This window comes from Siphateles boraxobius, unplaced genomic scaffold (assembly GCF_051911475.1).
Source record: "Siphateles boraxobius isolate OS27281-9 unplaced genomic scaffold, OSU_SipBor_1 17, whole genome shotgun sequence".
Classification (NCBI taxonomy): Eukaryota; Metazoa; Chordata; class Actinopteri; order Cypriniformes; family Leuciscidae; genus Siphateles; species Siphateles boraxobius.
Genome location: NW_027508777.1, coordinates 7,102,480 through 7,125,495, shown reverse-complemented (window position 1 = coordinate 7,125,495; position 23,016 = coordinate 7,102,480). Strand labels below are relative to the sequence as shown.

Sequence of the window (23,016 nt, the reverse complement as noted above, 5' to 3'; positions counted from 1 at the left end):
TTTTGACAAAAACAAATTTATAAAGTGATACAATATAAACATTTAAGCTTTTAAAACATTTTTAAGAAAAGGAATGTGCTGCTTTGAAATGTGCAGCACTCACTTTTAATTAAATTATGGCCTTTATGCCACACATACATATATATAGCCTGTCTGCCTTGCTGCTGGTTTGCGTCTGCAAGCTCCGTATAGCTTTCTGTTTTGAATCTCTATTTACTATCATTCCTTATTGTTTATATTGCTAAATATAACTTACTCATCAAAATATATTAGATATAGTCTAATATTGCCTTACACATTAATCTGACATCGCTAGCTTTTATCTAAATCGTTATCACTAGCACAACACACTAGTATCTCGCTAGCCATCCGTTCTTGCCATCTTTTTTTCTCTCGTGCGCACTCACGCTTTTTACAAGTCTAACAAACAACTGTGGGAAGTAGGATCAGTCAACAAACACGGTAAGTAATGTTTTCTCATGTTATTGTCACTTGCACTTCGTGTCACATGTATAGCATGGCCTTCTCTGTCAGCAATGAGGAATTTACATGTGATAAATGCAGGGAGATAGTCAGGCTGACCGAGAAGATTTCAGAACTAGAGACATGCGTCCAAACTTTAATCAAGGATAGTAAGAGTGCAAGGGCTTTAGATATGGCTTTGGATGCGACTAGCTTAGTGAACTCTGTACACTGTTCGGTTCCGGCTGTAGAGTCCGTGCAGCAGGGCAACTGAGACACTGTAGTCGTGGGCTCTTCCGTTCCGATTACCATAACATATAGATTCTCACCACTCAGTGAAACACCCACTGTGAATTCTGTTGAATATGCCCTAGTTATTGGCGAATCTATTACATGGAACATGAAAATAGAGACACCAGCCACCATAGTCACATGTTTGCCAGGAGCCAGAGCGCCCGACATCAAAGCAAATTTAAAAGCGCTGGCTAATGCTAATCGTAAATTCTCTGAGATTATTATTAACGTCAGCACTAATGATGTTCGACTTCGCCAGTCGGAGATCAATAAAATGAACGTTAAAGAGTTGTGTGAACTCACAAGTACGTTGTAAGGCACAGTAATTTGCTCTGGCCCCCTTCCTGTTCGCCGGAGTGATGAGATACTTGGTAGACTGTCCTCACTCAATGGCTGGCTGTCTAAGTGGTGTCCGCAAAATAATATAGAATTCATAGACAATTGGAAAAGTTTTTGGGACAGACCTGAAATGTTGAAAAGAGTTGGTATTCATCCCTCCTGGGATGGTGCTGCTCTTCTCTCTAGTATAATGGCACATGGTCTTAGAGCTCAAACATGACAATCTGGGGCTCAGGTCAGGAAGCAGACAGAATGGCTAAACCGACCGCCTGCTAGCTGTCTCACGTCACTGAGGTAAGATAAATCCCATCACATAGAGACTCTTTCACCTAGATATCATCATATAGAGCAGGGATCACCAATCCTGCTCCTGGAGAGCTACTGTCCTGCAGACTTCAGTTCCAACCCTGTTCCAACACACATTAATGTAATTATCAAGTAACCCTGAACCGCTTGATTAGCTGGTCCAGGTGTGTTTGATTGGGGTTGGAGCTAAAATCTGCAGGACAGTAGCTCTCCAGGAGCAGGGTTGGTGACCCCTGATATAGAGACTGTGTCTGTTCCCCAAATTAGGAAATACAAAAAACTGCCAAACCTATTAAAGGGTAAAAATTTAATTGATGTTCAACAAATAAAAAACTGGTATAATACAACTAAACAAATGATAAAGCTTGGGTTGCTGAATATTCGATCCCTTACTTCAAAAGCACTTATTGTTAATGATATGATTACAGACTATAACCTAGATGTGCTGTGTATGACAGAAACCTGGCTAAAACCAAACGATTGCATTACTTTAATTGAGTCCACCCCGCAAGATTACTTTTATAAACATGAACCTCGTCTGAAAGGCAAAGGGGGAGGTGTTGCTGTAATTTATATTAATATCTTCAGAATTACTGAGAAGTCTTGCTTCAAATATAATTCTTTTTAAGTGTTGGTGCTTAATGTAACACTATCTAATGTAAATGATAAATCACGTTTGAGATTTGTACTGGCTACTGTATACAGGCCACCAGGGCACCATACAGACTTTATCAAAGAATTTGCTGATTTTCTATCAGAGTTAGTACTGGCTGCAGATAAATTCCTAATTGTTGGTGATTTTAATATACATGTAGATAACGAAAAATATGCATTGGGATCGGGATTAAAGATATTCTGAACTCTATTGGAGTTAGACCAGGGTGACCATATTGAAGTCTAGTTGTTGACAGATGCTTGACAAATGCATCCTTGCAACTATTGAACTTTAATACATAAAGTAATACATCATTTCCATTCAACTTTTGGTCCGCAACAATAGAATAATGACAAACGAATAAAAAAAATTAAAAAATTACACACGGTGCAATCCGTCTCCCGCTTGTCCCGGCCAGGACGGTGCGCGAGATTATTTTTTTTGCAGTTCAACTGTGAAGCTGCACTTACGCTTCGGCATTTTGTGTGCAATGCTGCTCCGCTGTCTGCTCTGCTCCCTGTGTATGTGCGTGTTGCAGAGTCGCCCACAAGGCAGCCTCTCGGGGTTTACGCCACACAACAAAGTACCGTATTATGTGCAAAGGCAAGCACCAGTCAATTTAAAGCAACACTATGTCTTTTTTCAACCTTCATAATCTATTTCCAAGACCCTTGAGATGGTACATCGACTTATAATAGGTTGAATGACACGTCTGCCATAGCCTGACAGTGTCTGTATCGCTTTTACTGGCACTATGTTCGGGTTTCGGGTAGTAACCCGAGCACAAAAAAAAAAACTACAAAATTCGACTGCTTTACGCCATACATCACTTCCCCCACTTCCTCAGATTCTGACGTGAGAGCCCAACTAGCGTTTGATACCCGTCTGTATGTTGTTGTCTTGGTCGAAGTAACAACTAAAAGGAAGAAGGCAAAGGTTTTGTCCGAGGAGACTAAAAGAAGAAAAAGGGAGAGTGACAAATTAAAAGTCCGGACGAGGATCAACATTGGAGGGAGAGCCAGACAGTTTGAAGACGGTGAGAGTGCGCGCGCGCACGACCGTCTCTCTCTCTCTATGCTCGTTCTTTCAGTAACATGCACTCTGTCACAAGCGCAGCAGTCAGTCATCTATAAAGTGTTTATACATTTATAAATAAATCAGGGAGTCAGGGAGCTGACTAGCGCGCAAAATGTAAAAGGCTGAATAACATGGCCTGGCCATGTTACAGAATCTATCTGGTCATCCATTTATCTTCATGAATCAAGTAATGCTAGTAGAGTAGCGAATTATCAATCTAGTAGCTGGTAACGATAAACACTAACATGCTAGTTTACGATGGTTATAATAAATAATCTTTCAGGATAGCTATCCTAATGTCTGCAGGCTGATGGTCATGTTTGTTTATTTATTTTTTCTGGTGAAAGTGTCTTGCCTCAGGCTATAATGCAAATCGATTTTCAAATTTGCAGATTCATCTATGGTAGCTTGATATTATAATATTGACGATATATGGCTATTACCTACCACACAAACATTGAATTGAATTAGCATATCCGTTATGTAAAACAGTAGCCAATCTACTATAATGACACTGTCTTGTAAACGTGAGCTACGCGATCTTTTGACGTTTGAAAAAAAATAAAACCGATGACATTATATTCATATGACATGCTGAAATATATGCCAATGTACCTGGGATGAAGACATTTCACACGCAACGCTGTCAGTCTGCCCAAGACGTGAGAACTCAAGACGGTATCGGCTTGTCAACAAATGTACGTGTATCCCCTGGTGTAACCATGACAGGTTTTACGACAGTAGTGCAAGACAATACTGTTCCCAACTGTAGGGGGACCCCGAGAGCAAAAACCACAAAAACGACATAGTTTTGCTTTAAAGTACACGCTTAATGGTCAAATGAAAAACAGTGAAAACCGAACATTTTCATGAATTTATAAAACACCCTGGACAGTACGTAAAAAGTGGACATGTCCGGGCAACAGAGGACATTTGGTCACCCTAAGCTAGATAACACATGGCAGGACCTACTGTCCTGATTACTGTCGTAATCATACTCTAGATCTAATATTATAACATGGAATCAATGTTAATGCCATTGAAATTCGGCAGCAGAGCAATGACATCTCAGATCATTATCTAGTCTTATGTATACTTCATTTAGCCAAGGCTGCAAAGCCGACTCCGTGTTACAAATATGTTAGACCTATCACTTCTGCTAATATTTTTAATAATATATAGGAATTAATAATATTCCTGATCAGTTTCATCTCGTCAGCATCCCAGATAGCTTAGAAGAACTCGATATTGCGACAGAAACTTTAGACTCTCTCTTTTCCAGCACTTTAGAAACAGTTGCTCCTTTGCGCTTAAAGAAGATTAAAGAAAATAGTCCAATGCCCACAGCACAACGAGCACACTCAGGCCCTTAAGAGAGCAGCCAGAAAAATGGAGCAACTGGAAGAAAACAAAACAAGTATTTGTTCGCATTTCATGGAGAGAGAGAGCATGATTGCATACAGAGAGGTCTTAAAAACTGCTAGATCTGCTTATTTTTCAACCCTATTAGAAGAAAATATACAAAACCCTAAGTATGTATTCGAAGCAGTGGCTAAATTAACGAAAAATAAAGCTTCAACTCCAGACGATTGCAAGCAGCACAGCAGTAATGACTTCTTTACTTACAAGATACAAGGAAAAAAATTCTAACTTGTTAAATCATCTAAATCGACAACATGCATGTTAGACCCTATACCGACTAAGCTATTGAAAGAGATGCTTCCAGAGGTCATAGATCCTCTTCTTAATATCATTAATTCATCTTTGTCATTAGGATACGTACCAAAAACTTTTAAGCTGGCTATGATTAAACCGCTTGTTAAAAAAAATGCAACTTGATTCAACAGAATTAGTCAATTACAGGCCAATTTCGAATCTACCTTGTCTGTGAAAGATACTAGAAAAGACAGTATCCTCACAACTATCTTCCTTTTTAGAAAGAAATGGTATGAGGATTTCCAGTCAGGATTTAAACTGTACTATAGTACTGAGACAGCTCTCATCAGTCACAAATGATTTGCTCTTATCATCCGACTGTGGTTGTATCTCTCTATAGCCCCTTTCACACAGCGCGTTGATCCCGGGAAATTGCCGGGAAATTGCCAGAACGCCTTCTGTGTGAACGCAAACACGACCCGGGATTGAAGCCGGGATCGAAGTCGGGTTGGGGACCTAGTAACATTGCCGGGATTAGTCCCGGAACGCGCGCTGTGTGAACGAAAGCCGTAATCAATGTCGTGTCGCAATGATGACGCTGAAGTGAAGTGAAAGCAGGCTAGCAAACGGTACGCAATGCGCTAGTTTATGATCAAATCAGAGAAAAAAAAATGCACAAGCGTGGTTTCTCCAGAGAGAAATCGCAGCTCATAAGCAAACTATAAGGCTGCTGAGACATTACATGTCACATAGATTTTTACGGGCTGTGTGTGAACGCACTCTCTTAGTGTTACTCGAACTTAGTGCTACATTTTATACTATTGACCACAACATTCTTTAGACTTTAGACTGATCCTATTTAGACTTTTTAAATAGATAAAATTATGTTGGCATTAGTGGAATTGCATTAGTATGGAGCTAGAATTGTGTCTTTATTACATGCGAGAAAATAAATGATCGGAGAGAAAAAAAAAGTTTTAGAGAGCGAGTTATCACACTGATAGCAAAAAAGCATTTCATGAGAGAAAAAATAATATTTGAGAGAAAAGTTTTCATACCAATAGCATAAAATAATCATATTTGAGACTAAAAAAAGTTTTGAGAGAAAGCATTTTCTCATAGAACATAAAAAAATATAAATTGATTTTTTTTTAATTATTTCTGAGAAAAAAAATCTCTCTCAAAATACTTTTAAAAAATCTCAAATATATATGTTTTGCTATCAGTGTGAAAAAATTTTCTCTAAAAAAAAGTGTTTCAATCAAAATGCTTCTCTTTGCTCTCGATGCAATTTCTTGCTCTCGTGTCAGGATTTTGCTTTCGCTGTCAAAATTGTGTCATGGATGGGGCCACGTTCCTTTTTTCCTATTGGAGCGTTCCTATTGGCCAGTCAGGTGAGCATCGTCTTGTCTTGGGAGTCGAACTGAATCATTACACCATTGTTTGGTTCACCTAGATAGTTGCCTCCTCTGCCTTAGAGCTTAGATTCTCTGCCCGAGCCCGATATTTCCCGTCACTATCCTCGGGCCGGGCCTTTGATCTAGAGACGTGCACTCCCAACGCAAAAGAGTGTGGCGCGGGACTAGATTTGATGGCCGAGTGCGAGTGTGAGAGCGGGCGGTAATGCACTCACTCTGTGTGTGTGGGTTCTGGGAGGATAAAACGATTCGTGGGACTCCCGCTAACTATAAATATCTATGCATAAAACAAATAAAAACTAATAAATTTTATTCATCTGTTGCAGAAAAGCAATCAGAATCAGAATCAGAATCAGAAAGAGCTTTATTGCCAAGTGTGCTTGCACACACAAGGAATTTATTTTGGTGCTGAGGCTTCCAGTGGACTATACAAATACAACAAGGAACATGAAACATAATACTACAAATTATAAGAATAAAGAATAAAAATATAAATATATTTGAATAAAAGTATCACAGTTGGGTTTAGTCAGAATAGACATTTCCCGATTTACAGATTAGCAACATATTTACAGTGTTTTGAATATTATAATAAATACATCTAAATATAAGCATAAGTATCACCTGAGTTGTAGGGTATTGCACTAAACAGTGGGAGTATTGCACTTAAAGGCATATGCCTTGGGAGGTGTGTTAACTGTTCAGAAGGGAAATGGCCTGTGGGAAGAAACTGTTCCTGTGCCGAGATGTTCTTGTGGCCAGTGATCTAAGTCTCGGTCTTGACGGTAACAGTTCAAACAGGTGGTGTCCAGGGTGAGTGGAGTCTGTGATGAGTTTACCTGCTCTCTTCCTCACTCTGGAAGAGTACAGGTCCTGGGGGGATGGCAGGGTGGCACCAATGATCCTCGCCGCAGTCCGGACTGTCCGTTGTAGTCTCCTGATGTCTGATTTGGTAGCTGAACCAAACCAGACAGTGATGGATGTGCATAAGACAGACTCAATGACGGCTGAGTAGAACTGAATCAGCAGCTCCTGTGACAAGTTGAACTTCCTCAGCTGGCGAAGGAAGTACAGTCTCTGCTGGGCTTTTTTTTTACAATGGAGTCAATGTGATTGTCCCACTTCAGATCCTGAGAGATGGTAGTGCCCAGGAACCTGAATGACTCCACTGCTTCCACAGTGCTGTTCATGATGGTGAGTGTGGGGAGTGCTGAGCTGTTCCTCCTGAAGTCCACGATCATCTCCACTGTTTTGAGCGTGTTCAGCTCAAGGTTGTTGTAACTGCACCAGACAGCCAGCTGTTCAACCTCCAGTCTGTAAGCAGACTCGTCACCGTTCCGGATGAGACCGATGACAGTGGTGTCGTCGGCAAATTTCAGGAGCTTGACAGAGGGGTCTTTAGAAGTGCAGTCCTTAGTGGATAGGGAGAAGAGCAGTGGGGAGAGAACGCACCCTTGAGGGTCGCCAGTGCTGTTGGTGAGAGTCCTGGATGTGTGTTTCCCCAGTCTCACTCGCTGCTGCCGGTCCGTCAGGAAGCTGGAGATCCACTGACAGATCGAGGATGGTATGGAGAGCTGGGTCAGTTTGGCTGTGAGAAGATCAGGCATGATGGTATTGAAGGCCGAACTGAAGTCCACAAAGAGGATCCTTGCATAAGTCCCAGGTCTGTCGAGATGTTGCAGGATATAATGCAGTCCCATGTTGACTGCATCATCCACAGACCTGTTTGCTTTGTAAGCAAACTGAAAGGGATCCAGCAGGGGTCCAGTGATGTCCTTCAGGTGGGCCAGCACCAGTCTTTCAAACGACTTCATAACCACAGACGTGAGAGTGACAGGTCTGTAGTCATTAAGTCCAGTGATTTTGTTTTTTCTGGGGACAGGAATGATAGTGGAGCGTTTGAAGCAGCAGGAAACTTCACACTGCTCCAATGATCTATTGAAGATCTGTGTGAAGACCGGGGCCAGTTGGTCAGCACAGGCTTTTAAACAAGCAGATGAGATGCCGTCTGGGCCTGAGGCTTTACTAGTCTTCTGTTTTTTGAAAACTCGGCTCACGTCCTCCACACAGACCTTAAGCTCCGGTTGGATGGCAGGAGCGGGGAGTGGGAGTGCAGGAGGTGATGGTGAATGTGTGAAGTGCAGGTTAGAGCCGGTGTGTGGTGTGAATGAGGGCTTTTCAAACCTGCAATAAAATGAATTTAAATCGTCAGCCAGGTGTTGATTGTCCACAGATCGGGGAATGGTGACTTGTAGTTGGTGATGTTCCTCAGGCCATTCCAGACTGATAATGGGTCGGTGGATGAAAACGTCTACGGTTACGTATGTAACCCTCGTTCCCTGAGTAGGGAACGGAGACGTTACGTCGGATGACGACGAATGGGGTTTCGCTTAGAAAGCCTATCAACTTCGAGTATTACAAAACGAGCCAATGGCAAGGAAATGCCATGGGTCTGCGGAATTTGCATGGCGTAACTCCGCCCCACCTCGTGGGTATAAAAGGAGGAAGCCGGCAGCAAGCAGATATGTTTCTTCGCTGAGGAGCCAAGACTGAGCTCAGGCAATCCCCGCGGTACAGCGGAAAGTGGCAGGCAGACGTAACGTCTCCGTTCCCTACTCAGGGAACGAGGGTTACATACGTAACCGTAGACGTTCCCTTTCGTTGTCACTCCGAGTTACGTCGGATGACGACGAATGGGGTTACCAGTCTAATCACGCCACCTTCTCAGCTGTCTTCCAGTGCCCTGCGTAAATCGAGATCCCTGTCAGCCTGGACAAAGGACTCCATTTATCACAGGAATACCAAGGTACACTGGGAAGCATATCCCAAGCTTAGGGGAAGTATGCAATTAATGCCAGCCCGGAGGGGGGGGACTTAGAGAATACACATATGACCCGAAGGAAGCATATGGAAAACACTGGGGTGTCCAGCCGCAGGTGGAATATTTCAACCCCAGGGGTGGCAAGGTGGCTTGCCAAGGGAAAGACACACGCTCAGAGAGGCTTACAGTGGAAATACACATGTGGGGGTCGCTCAGAGGAGGGACCATGCACACGGGAGGCACCTAGCCGACGCGCAGGCAATAGACACTGGCGCCGACGTCAGGAGTGCTGGAGGAGCTCAGGGCTTTCGGAGAAGCTCACCTGAGGAAAATATCGCACGTATCCAGTCCGTGGAGTGGAATGGCGAGCAAGCGAAGACACCTGAGCGGGTCCGGTACTAGCTGGTTCAAGCGAGTACACGAGAGGACACAGGCTCCACTCGGAGATTATAGAATCTGGCGAATGTGTTAGGTGTCGCCCAGCCTGCAGCTCTGCAGATGTCTGTTAGCGAGGTGCCATGCGCTAGAGCCCAAGAGGACGCCACACTCCGGGTGGAGTGGGCAGTCACACCAAGGGGGCACGGTTGACCTTGATGCTGGTAAGCCAAAGCAATGGCGTCCACTATCCAGTGAGACAACCTTTGCTTGGAGAGAGCCTTTCCCTTCAGCTTCCCACCATAACAGACAAAGAGCTGGTCTGAGGTCCTGAAACACTGCGTTCTGTCTACATAGGCGCGGAGAGCGCGTACTGGACAGAGCAGTGCCAAGGCTGGGTCTGCCTCCTCCGAGGGCAGCGCTTGCAGGTTCACCACCTGGTCCCGAAAGGGAGTGGTAGGAACCTTGGGCACGTATCCAGGCCGGGGTCTCAGGATCACGTGAGAGGAAGCCGACCCAAATTCCAGGCACGCTTCGTCAACGGAGAATGCGTGCAGGTCCCCAACCCTCTTGATGGAGGCCAGTGCAACCAGGAGCGCTGTCTTCATAGACAGGAACTTAAGCTCGACTGATTGCAGGGGCTCAAAGGGAGCACTCTTCAGGGCAGTTAGAACCACTGAGAGGTCCCAAGAGGGAACGAGAGGAGGACGAGGAGGATTTAGTCTCCTCGCTCCTCTCAGGAACCTGATGACCAGGTCGTGCTTCCCCACCGACTTACCTTCGATGAGGTCATGATGTGCGGCAATGGCGGCAACATAGACCTTCAGGGTGGAGGGAGACAGCCTTCGCTCCAGCCCCTGTTGAAGGAAGGAAAGCACAACACTGATCGAGCATCTGCGGGGGTCATCTCGGTGAGAAGAGCACCAGTTGACGAAGAGGTTCCACTTCAACGCATAGACGTGTCTCGTGGACGACACTCTAGCGGAAGTGATGGTAGCCACCACCGCTGGTGGTAGGGTACTCAAACCTGCCTCGTCCCATCCAGGAGCCACACGTGGAGGTTCCAAAGATTGGGACGAGGGTGCCATAGGGTGCCCCGTCCCTGAGAAAGAAGGTTCTTCCTCAGAGGGATCGGCCAGGGAGGTGCTGTCGCGAGGAGTACTAGTTCGGGGAACCAGGTCCGGTTGGGCCAGTAAGGGGCAACCAGAATGACCTGCTCCTCATCCTCCCTGACCTTGCGCAAAGTGTGCGCAAGAAGGCTCACTGGGGGAAACGCATACTTGCGGCCCTGCGGCCAGCTGTGCACCAGAGCATCCGTGCCGAGCGTGCCCTCGGTCAGGGAATAGAACTGGGCGCAATGGGTCGAGTCGTGAGAGGCAAACAGATCTATCTGCGCGTCCCCGAACTGGTCCCAAATCAGCTGAACCGACTGGGGATGGAGTCGCCATTCTCCAGGGAGGGGCTGAAGCCGTGAGAGCTCGTCGGCTGCACAGTTCAGCGCTCCGGGAATGAAGATGGCTCGAAGCGACCTCAGATGCTTCTGACTCCATAGGAGGAGGTGGCGAGCGAGTTGTGACATACGGCGGGAGCGTAGACCACCTTGATGGTTGATGTACGCTACAGTGGCGGTATTGTCTGAACGGACTAGTACGTGTTGACCCCTGAGCAACGCCTGGAAGCGGTGCAGGGCAAGGCGTACTGCCAACAACTCGAGGCAATTGACATGCCACAGCCGCTGGGGTCCTGTCCAGGAGCCCGCAGCAGCATGTCCATTGCACATGGCGCCCCAGCCTGTGGTGGAGGCATCTGTTGAGACAACAACATGCCGGGAAGCTCGTGCCAGGGGGACACCGGCCCTGAGAAAACCGAGGTTCGCCCACGGGGTGAAGAACTGACGGCAGGTCGGAGTAACTGGTACTCGGAACGTGCCGTGTTGCCATGCCCACCTCGGGACTCGGTCGCAAAGCCAAAGCTGAAGCGGTCTCATATGAAGCAATCCGAGCGGTGTGACCGCGGCTGCAGATGCCATATGCCCCAGGAGCCTCTGAAAAAGTTTCAGTGGAACCGCACTCTTGCCCTCGAATTGTCTTAGGCAAGACAGCAGTGACTGCGCGCGCTCGCTCGTTAGCTGCGCGGACATGGCGACCGAGTCGATGTCCATACCGAGAAAAGAGATCCTCTGCACGGGGCAAAGTTTGCTCTTCTCCCAGTTGACCCGAAGGCCCAGACGGGCTAGGTGCCGAAGCACTAGGTCCCTGTGTTCGCAAACCTGATCTCGAGAGTGAGCTAGGATCAGCCAGTCGTCGATATAACTCAGGATGCGAACCCCTTGTTCTCGAAGGGGAACAAGGGCCGCCTCAACGACCTTCGTGAAGATGCGAGGAGACAGGGCTAGCCCGAAAGGGAGAACCGCGTACTGGTATGCCTGCCCCTCGAAAGCAAACCGGAGGAACGGTCTGTGTCGAGGAAGAATGGAGACATGAAAGTAGGCGTCCTTCAGGTCGATCGCTGCAAACCAATCCTGGGGCCGTATGCATTCGAAAACGCGTTTGGCGGTGAGCATCTTGAACGGCATCCTGTGAAGGGAGCGGTTCAGCACGCGCAAGTCCAGGATTGGCCGTAACCCACCGGTTTTCTTGGGGACAATGAAGTAGGGGCTGTAGAAGCCGGACCTCATCTCGGCTGGAGGGACTGTCTCGATTGCACCCTTCGCCAGCAGGGTGGCAATCTCTGCTCTCATGATAGGGGCATTGCCACCGACCAAAGTGGAGCGGACTCCCCTGAAGCGGGGAGGAGACCGTGCGAACTGAATCGCATAGCCGAGCCTGACGGTACGCGCGATCCAGTGGGACAGACGGGGAAGCTCTAGCCAGGCTCCCAGGAACTGAACCAACGGGATCATGCGAGCCACAGGCGTCCCCCCGGAGGGGCAGCGAAGCGGAGTAACTGGCCCAGATGTGGACGGCATAGCGGCCAGGAGAGGGGGCACAGTTAGCAACCGCGCCCTGGCAGAGGGGGCCAGGGGAGGACCAGGCTGGTCGTCCCGCGGGGGCCTGCTCTGCCAGGGGTCTGGCGACAGAGGGGGACAGGGGCGAAGCGGTCCGTGGACGGCACGCCGTGTCAACCGCCTCTGGGACAGAGGGGGGCGAGGAGAGCACGGCTTGTGGGCGGCGCTCTGTGTCGCCCGAGAACTCTGTGAGCTCAGGGAAGAGGGGATTGTTTCTGACTTTAACCACATTAGGGTGCTGCCCACCCGTGGGTGAGCAGCGGGGAGTGGAGAACAAAAGATTCTCCCCCGGCCCTCAACCGGGGGAAGGAGTGGTCCTGCTACCACCTCCTGAGAAACAACCATCATCCCTGAGCAGCCCGTCTCAGGAGCGCCGCTTGGCCCGGCGTTTAGCGGGGGGGCGGGGCAGGAGAGGGCTGTGGCGCCTTCTTACGGCTTCCTCCGCGACCGGCCCTGGGTGGAGGCTGCTGCGTGGTCGGGGCAGGAGGGGCGGGAGCCGCAGGAGGGCGCCCTCGGCGGGAAACAGGTCGAGGCGTCTGCCCGGCCGGCAAGGTGGAGGCAGCAGCGGGCCAGAATGTGTCTGATGGCCTCGGTCTGTTTCTGGGCAGTTGAAAACTGTTGGGAAAAGTCTTCAACTGCACCGCCGAAGAGGCCGGCCTGGGACAAGGGGGCGTTAAGCAGACGGGTCCGCTCAGCGTCCCGCATGTCAGCCAGGTTCAGCCACAGATGTCGCTCCTGGACCACAGCTGTGGACATCACCAAACCCAGGGAGCGCGCGGTAACCTTCGTCGCCCGGAGAGCAAGGTCGGTCGCGGCGCGCAGCTCATCAAAGAGCCCTGGGTTTGTCCTACCCTCGTGCATGTCTCTGAGCATCTGGGCCTGGTAGACCTGCAGAGTGGCCATAGCATGCAGTGAAGCAGCCGCCTGTCCCGCCGCTCTGTAAGACTTCGCCACCAGGGTCGACGAAAATCTACAGGCTTTGGATGGGTGCTTAGGCTCGCCCCGAGAAGAAGCACTCTGAGGACATAGTTGCATGGCAACAGAGCGTTCAACCGGGGGAACCCCAGTGTACCCACGGGCAGCTGCCTCATCGAGGGGAGGAAAGGCGGATGAGACCAGCGAGCGGTCCCGAGAAGACAGGGGGGTCTTCCAGGACTTCGAGATCTCATCATGCACATCCGGGAAGAAAGGTATTGGGGTTTGCCGAGGACGTGGGTCGGCGGCCTTACCCAAAAACCAATCGTCCAGCCGCGAGCGCTCAGGACAGGGTGGAGGCCTCCACTCAAGTCCGATGCTCGCGGCTGCCCGGGAAAGCATGGCCGTCATCTCCGGATCAGACTCGAGCACAGCCGTATGCACACCGGAAGGTGGCAGCTGTGACAAGCCCTCACTTCCAGAAGAGTCAAACCCGCCTAGTGATGCTGCAACAGACATGGCATCTTCCTCGGTAGCTTCAACTGAAACACGCGGGCCACCAGAGGGTAGACCCGCGGGAATCAGCAGTTCACTAGCGGGCACCGTCATTGAAGAGGGGGGCTGGGGTCGCAGACACATAGTCGGCGCCTTGTTCCAGACCGTAACCCTCAGGTCACCCTGGCCACCAGCCGCAGGACGGGGGGTGGATGAGGGGACTCTCACTCTTGCGAGTTCACGGAGTCTCGACCGTAATGACGCGATGGTCATGTTCCCACAGAGAGAACATGAGTCATCCACGAGCGCTGCTCTAGCATGATCAATGCCCAAACATACTATGCAACGCTCGTGCCCATCAGAGTCCGATACCAATCTGCCGCAACCAGAAGTACACGGGCGAGACATCTTTAAAAAGACGTGCCACGTGTAAGCTCTTTTAGTGAGAGAAAACTCAAGTGTTGAAGCACCCGGGGAGAAACGCACCGACTGGCAGACCACTGCAACAGATCAGCAGGAAGCACGCTCTCGCCGTAGATCGCCGTCACACCAACACTCGAGGTACTCGTTTGTAAAGCTGACAATTCAGAGATGGCTTGTGGAGAGAAGAATACACTTGGCTCCGAAGCGAAAACATATCTGCTTGCTGCCGGCTTCCTCCTTTTATACCCACGAGGTGGGGCGGAGTTACGCCATGCAAATTCCGCAGACCCATGGCATTTCCTTGCCATTGGCTCGTTTTGTAATACTCGAAGTTGATAGGCTTTCTAAGCGAAACCCCATTCGTCGTCATCCGACGTAACTCGGAGTGACAACGAAAGGGAACTGGTTTTTCAGTAACAAGAACAACTAAAACAAAATAGAAATGATTTTCAGGCCAGAGTTTCTTTTTATAACATGTTTACAGCATTGAGCGATGTAGCCAATCACAGACATATGTGTTGATTTCTTGAACGCAATGGCCAATCAGAAGCATTTAAGATAGACTCCCCTCACTGCTCAAAACAGACTTTTTGTTCAGAGCTGAATTCTGTATGCTGGCAAATCCTCGAATTATAACAAACAAAGTGTATATATTATGAAAGATTCATTGTGCAGTCAGCTTCATTGATAATAACAGAGATGTGTGCGATCGCGATTAACTGATGTCAGCTTTTTAGGAATTATTAAGGGAGCGCACTTTGCGCGCATTCAGTCATGCCAAACCATGCACGCAGTATCTGCTTGCTTTTATGTTAAACAGTGGTTTGTGTGTTAATGCTTTAATAACAAATAATTTATCAGGAGCATTATGCTGATGTGTATGATGGCGACACGTAGGTTAACTTGAAAGTATTTGGAGGTGCACAAAGCACAAAGTCTATTTGCGGGCGGGAGCGGGACAAAACATAAATGTTGCGGGCGGGAGAGAGTAACATAGAAAGTAGTTGAGAACGTCAGTTATAACGACCCACGTATTAAAAAATGGTCGGGTTTAAATCAGGCTCGGGCTCATAATTACAGTTAATGTGTCGGCCGGGCTGGGCTCGGACACAACGGGCTCGGGTAGAGTCGGGCTTGATTGTTTGGGCCCGGACATTCCAATGTTTGGGTAAGATGATGACACACACAACTCGATGGGTAGCTGGCTGAGCAAGTTCAGCATCACTGAAGATTAAACATAAAAAAATGGCACTCATATTCATGAATGAATGTGTATTATAGTATTAACTTGCTAATCGTTATTTAGCCATCATGCTAGGTAAACTTGCATGAGTTTTAATGTTTAATCTTCAGTGATGCTGAACTTGCTCAGCCAGCTACCAATCGAGTTGTGTCATCATCTTACCCAAACATTGGAGTGTCCGTGCTCAACTAAGGCAGAGGTGGCATCTATCTAGGTGAACCGAACAATGATTCAATGATACAGTGTAATGATTCAGTTCGACTCCCAAGACAAGACGATGCTCACCCGACTGGCCAATAGGAACGTGGCCCCGCCCATGACACAATTTTCACAGCCAAAGCAAAATCCTGACATGAGAGCATGAAATTGCATCGAGAGCAAAGAAAAGCGTTTTTAGAGAAACACTTTTTTTTTTAGAGAAAATGTTTTCACACTGACAACAAAAACTATTTATTTGAGATTTTTTTTCAAAGTATTTTGAGATAGTTTTTTTTTTCTCAGAAATAATTGTAAAAATTTCAAAAAAAAATTTTTTTAAGTTCTATGAGAAAATACTTTCACTCAAAACTTTTTTTTGCTATTGGTATGAAAACTTTTTCTCTCAAATATTTTTTTTTCTCTCATGAAATGCTTTTTTGCTATCAGTGTGATAACTTTTTCTCTCAAACTTTTTTTTTTCTCTCAGATCATTTATTTTCTTGCATGTAATAAAGACACAATTCTAGCTCCATACATTAGCATGGTTTAAATCATACTTATCTGACTGTTATCCGTTTGTAGCAGTAAATGAAGAGATGTCTTATCGATCACAAGTTCAGTATGGAGTACCACAAGGCTCAGTACTAGGACTGTTGCTGTTCACTGGAAGCATGGTCAGTTTTCACTGTTATGCTGATAGCTCTATATTTCTTCATGCCCTGGCGAAACTTACCAATTTACAAAAGTTACAATTTACTAAATTACATCAAATGCTCTCAATGACAAATGCGGAACAACTAGTTCATGCGTTCATGACATCAAGGCTATATTATTGTAATGCTCTTATGGGTGGTTGCCCTGCATGCTTAATAAATAAACTACAGCTGGTCCAAAACGCAGCAGCAAGAGTTCTTACTAGAACCAGGAAGTATGACCATATTAGCCCGGTTCTATCAACACTGCATTGGCTCCCTATTAAACATCGTATACATTTTTATATATTGCTGACTACTTACAAAGCACTAAATGGTTTAGCTCCCCAGTACTTGAGCGAGCTCTTAACGCATTATAGTCTTTCACGTCTATTGTGATCTCAAAATTCAGTCCAGTTGATAATACCTAGAATATCAAAATTGACTGCTGGCGGTAGATCCTTTTCCTATTTAGCACCAGAACTCTGGAACAGTCTTTCTAACATTGTCCGGGAAGCAGACACATTCTGTCAGTTTAAATCTAGACTAAAAACACATCTCTTTGACCTAGCATACACATAACACATTATAAACATATTATATAATTCAATGTTAGGCTGCATAGATTAGGTCAGCCGGAACCAGGAACATAAATCACCATAAATCCTGATGTACTCATTACATCATAAGAAGAATGGTGTTGTAAGACTGGAAAAATTGGAAGAACTGGAAGATAGTGCAACTTTCTGAGAGAACAAAACAAATTAACATTTTAATTTCTCTCTTGTGCACCATTCGAGACGCAAGTCTCACCTAAGCAATCCAAATCTACATCTTTTACCTTGACACCCCATTCTCCCCCCACTTCTTTTCCCTCATGCTGAAATCATCTGAAATTCACCCAAAAATTTATAGAGTTTAATGTGAATAATTATCATACAGTATCACACATGTTTGATATAATTTTAAATGTCTCAGTGCGACTGGTACAAATGTCTTATTCCCAAAGAAGAAAACCAAAAGTTTAGAGTTTAGAAATAACTTGCACACAGAAGGGTGTGAAGGGTTCAGGCAAATGGTCCTCTGCCCTGAAAAGGTGTAACCTCTGAATGCAAATTTCCATTGTTAGCACATGTTTCCATGTGAAAGAAGGTTCTTTCTATATAAAGAAATGTAGCAAAGGGCTCGGGGCCTTTCTGTACCTCAGATCAGCCCGTGAATGCTAAGAGTCGCAGAGACTTCATGTATTTCCTAATGTAGGGTTAAAGGATTAGTTCACCTCAAAATGAAAATTTCCTAATAATTTACTCACCCCAATGCCATCCAAGATATCCATGTCTTTCTTTACACAGTGGAAGAGAAATTAAGTTGTTTGAGGAAAACATTTCTGGATTTGTCTTCGAATTCGGAAGTACTGGCCCACTGTTTACAAAGCGACCAATACAATTTGAACTATCCTCCTCCGCACGGTCGAGTGGGGCGGTACTTCCGCCGACGCCGGCGACATCGAGCCTGACCTTTCAACGTGATGACGTAGTTCCCAGCGCGTTGCAGATCAGCTCAATCCGAACAATTGTAGTAAAAAAAAAAAAAAAATATATATATATATATTTTTTAAATGACGTATCGTTTTGCGAGATAAGACCCTAATCCTCAGCTAAAATCGTGCACAGCCTGTTAAAGCACTTCAAAGAAACTGCAATGATTTGGACTTCAAAATGCTCGTTGTGATTGAAGTCCATTATTCGAAGAAAAATCCAGAAATGTTTTCCTCAAAAAACATAATTTCTCTTCCACTGAGGAAAGAAAGACATGGATATTTTGGATGGCATTGGGGTGAGTAAATTATTAGGAAATTTTCATTTTGAGGACTAAGAGTTCATTTGAACTAATCCTTTAACATTTCTCCTCTTTATTCCAGAGCATTTGATCTTTATCTTTGAACTGATTATGAAATTGTAATGATACATTTACCTGACATAATAAATTGTTACATTTGATTATTCTTACTGACTTCGACATTATTTTCATTAGAGTTAAAAGGAATTGTCTAATAATGATGCACGGATATTATGACCTTTTACCAAGTCTTGATTTAGTTTTCAGGTTATACTAGGGTTTCATTCTTGAATGTTCAAAAAACGTGTTCTTTTTCACATATTTTGGAAGCGGGATTCCCCCCCCCAAAACCAGTTCAGCCGAAATCCCGCCCTGCAGCTAATTTCATTGGTTAAAGTTACAGTGATGGGTAGGTTTAGGGATCAGTGTTTGGTGTAGACAATCAGAAAAAAAAAAAAAAATCACGTGTTTCGGAAACGTCACAACATAACAGTGAGTTTCAAAACAACGCAATTCTTAAAGGCCCCACCCCTTTATTTGTGTATGGCTTTTAAATGAGGAATATTGTGACATATGTTTCTGGAGGAAATCTCAAGACTACAATAGAGGCATTTCATAGAGTTCAGAAACATTGTTTACTGATATAGAGAATTCGAGTGGACTTTGCTCAAACAGCAACATTACACAATCAAGAAAGTTAAAAATGTAAATTTTCAAGATCTCTTGAAATTATAATTAAGACTTTTATTATACCATTGAAGATATTTAAGAATTTCTATGGCCTTAAATTTTTCAAATGGCATTTAAGAATCAGTTCATAAGAGTCATTTGTTCGCAAATTGGATATCACTTCTTCATATGGTTGCATTCAACTGTTGTGATGATAAAATAGTTAATTATAATAACTAAAGGTCTCCCATGAAACAGGCATGGATTTATGTAGGAATGCTACCAACTTTCAGAAATGTCCCTACCAAGATTTGGCCAATTTTCCCCAAAGAACCTAGGGTGCTTTATACACTAGAGATCGCTCTGATGGAGCGTTTGACGGATAGGAATGTACAAGATCCTTTTTGAGGATGTGGAAAGAGCCATGTGAATTTGAAATCAATTGGGAATACAGCAAATTGGATTTCCGAAAGCACATCTGGACCTACCTCTCAAATTCTCATGGGTTAATGGTCATGTCATAATTTTATTTCGTGATTTTACTGGAACAGAAAGGGGATGAAAGATGAAAGTGTGTGTCTGCGGCAGCTGCATGTGGGGAAGTGTTCCATGCTGTATAATTTTGCCCTTTGTCACCTATGACCTGACTTTGCCACTGACCAGAGGGAAGGATAATACTTAATGTAACAAATCTTAAAGTTTGTAAATGACTGGTAAGAGGAGAATTTAAGGAGAAATAATCTCAGATATAAAGGAACAAGATAGGTCAACAGCAGGATTGTTATTGTTAACCAAAACTATAAAAAAATTAGTTTTTATTCATTGAGAGAAAGCTGAAATAAAATAAAATATAAATATATAAATATCAGATGAAAAACTTCTTAAATTAAAATTATCAGGTGAAAAACTTAAAAAGAAAATTAGAAATGTTGCTTTGGTAACTGAAATAAAATATGTTTAAAATAAAATTATTATTTATTTACTCACTTTCATGTAGTTTCAAACCTGTGACTTTCTTCCTCTATATTTTCTGTTACGCAAAATATCTGTTTTTTTTTTTTAATCTCTTATGTTCCACTGAAGAAAAGGTCACATGATTGGAACAATATGAGGGAGTACAATACACAATTTGTATTTGTGTGTATATGTCTCTAAGTTGAATAACTAAAATTACTAAAACTAAAGCTGAAATAAAAAGTAAATTAAAGCTAAATAGAAATATAAAAAATACATAATTAAATTGACAAATCCTAAATATTATAATTCTTAAAATAAAAAAATAAAAAAAATTTAAACTAAAATTCAAAAGGAGAACTGAAATATAAAAATAAAGGCCAATATTAATAAATATTATAATAGTATAAAAATACTACAACACTGGTCAACAGTCGTATATGATGGGGCAGAGAAAGATGAGTGATGCCTGTGATGTGTATATGTGTGTTTGGACAGTGACGTGTGTGATACCTTGCATTTCCTCCTGTCGACACTCTTGTATGTCTTGAGCTGCAACTGTGTCCAAGGCTGCATTTAGTTTCTCCTCAAGATAAGCTCTAAACATATCAAACAAATTCAGGAAAGACCACATTTAAGTTATTTAGATTGACTATATTACCAATACAACAAAAAATATGATTTATTGCAATTTCAATATCACTTCTAAAATGTATATAGTAGATTTATCTCACATGTATGCTGCAAATTATGTTCATACATAGGCTACATCTCAGGTATGTACTGATTTAAAGAATAAGCTATTGAAGTACAGTCCATTTACTGACCACAAGCCCAAAGCATAATTGTGTTCAATCAGGAAACTCAAATGCCTCCTAAAAACTGTAAATAACTGTAAATAAATGTTTTCGGTGATTGTATCACAATCGGATTGTGCTTGACCACAATAAAAGCCAGTTGTAATAACATCAAAAGACACATTGTGATTGGATGACTAAAACTTTGTCCACTTTTTCATATAATCCCCATTAACATGGAGGGGTTAAAGAAAACAATACAAAAGCATTTTCATGTATCCATCAATGTTTTTAAATGGAAAATAACAAAAATTTATCAGTTAAAGGACAATTCCGGCCAAAAATGAACAACATTCCATAACATTTTAACGTATAACATGTCGAACCACGAATGCCGTGCTACGTGAGCCGAACTGTGACTATCGAAGGCGTTCGTGGTTCGACTGGTCGAGACTGTTTTCCAAAGATGGCTACTGCTTGTATACGCGAAGTGTAGTATAAAGTATCTCTTTATAAAGTATATTCTTATTAAACTGTCAGTACACTTACAAAGTTCTCAATGCTTCAGCTTGCAGGTAGAGACCCTAATTATGCTACTGTGTTAGTGTGGGGCTATTTTGAGCCTTGTTAGTGGTATTAACTAGTGATTTTTATTTTTACTTATTCGATGCCCCATACACTAGCATTATAAACTAATCTGTGGTTAAACTGAAACTAACGTTAAAACTGGGTACATTCGATTATCATGAAAACGCATCCCAGAGAACATTCGATTCGGTACCCATGTGTTATTTAGCCCTAGGTTCATTTTTGGCCGGAATTGTCCTTTAATGCAAACTCTATTGTATATGCAAGTAGCAATTTGCTCAGGCTCTATCTGATCATACTGGAGACAAAATGCATGAAAGTGTAAATACCGTCTGGTGCAAAAAGCATCCAGTTACGAAAAACATGCAAGATGTAAAGGAGGCCAAAATGTTACTATGTTACTTGACAACTATGGGCGTTGTTTTGGTGCATGAATGTACTCATTAATTTGTATTCTAGACTGTGAATGTTTCTGTCAAAGTGTGTTAAGCCACTGCTTTTGAAACTTCCTCTTTTACCTTTAAATCACTTCAACTCTGACACCATCCAAATCTCTCCCCCACTGAGATGGAGATATAAAAAGAAACCCCGCTAATTAAATAGCTCTTAATTCACCAAGAAATCAAAGTGCTAAGTGACAAGAAACATAAAACCCCTGGCTGGGGTGTGAGGATTTCTTTTCACCTAGACTGAGAAGGGATTGGGGTGGGGTGCAGGGGGATATGAACAGACAAGTAGCGAATCTAAACCCAATTAAGAACCACCAATTAGCTGTATGGGTTCTGGAGACTAATTAAAAGGGGCAAAAAGAGGCACTTTCAAGTTATTATTAGGACCCAAAAGAAGCCTGTTGAGGATTGGGGTAGGCCCCAGTGAGACATCTGCACCTGAAACACACACCTAGTTCCCCTCCCATTTGTTCTAGTGCAGCGGTAAAATAACCTGAGTTAAAAGCTGAATTGCAGTGGCTTAGTTCATCATAGTGTAACTACTAGCAAAGAACTCTGGGTAATACTCCAGTTGCATCACAACATGGGACCCAGTTTGTTTTTGTTTTTTTCTTTGCTAAGAAATGATCCACTAACAAATTGAGATTTCTAATCACCATGTTTCACCTATTTTGGTATAAAACCTGAGCTTTAAAAATCAACTCCTTGTCGTATTGTGCTAGAGTGCAGCATATTTAAGCAGCAGTGCAAGGTGGTTTATTAGCATTCCAGCTGTGGAGATCAGCTGTAGGTCTCTCATGACCCCACCAGCCACTCTGGAAAAACAGTTACTACAGCTTCTCTTTTCATGTCAACAGCATAGATTTGTTTTATGTGTATATATATATATATATATATATATATATATATATATATATATATATATATATATATATATTATTAGATGGTGTCAAACTCTTCTCTATCAATCCCCTCTGCTTTCCAGTCCCGGTGTGTCTTTGAGCGAGTACATCATTTGAATAACAGATGTTTATTAGTATGGGATGGTTAGCAGGCTCCTCTCTAGAGCTTGCTGGATACATTTCATTATAGATAATAATAAAAAAAAGTGGACATGGAAGAAGGAGGAGAAAAGTGTAGACTGAAGGAGAAGAATAAGTAAAAAAAAAAAAACACTGTGATTGGATATTCTCTGAATATGATATGATGTTCATATGATGTTCTCCCATCACCACAGAACCTAAACCTCTGGGTAGGAGAGGATCCCTCTTGTCCTTGGTGTTCATCACCTGCCACATTAAGGCACATTTTGACAGGATGTAAGGTGGCTCTTAGCCAAGGTCG

The 23,016-nt window shown here is 44.0% G+C and overlaps 1 protein-coding gene across 5 annotated transcripts in view; it reads right to left on the bottom strand.

Annotated features, from left to right (window-relative positions):
- Positions 1–23,016, bottom strand: part of cntln (centlein, centrosomal protein) — a 178,794-nt gene that overhangs the window by 46,806 nt on the left and 108,972 nt on the right. For all 5 annotated transcript variants that reach the window (XM_077232326.1, XM_077232325.1, XM_077232328.1 and 2 more), the window contains one exon: positions 20,352–20,437. In XM_077232326.1, the coding sequence (XP_077088441.1) occupies positions 20,352–20,437 (86 nt within the window). The remainder of the gene's footprint in view (positions 1–20,351; positions 20,438–23,016) is intronic.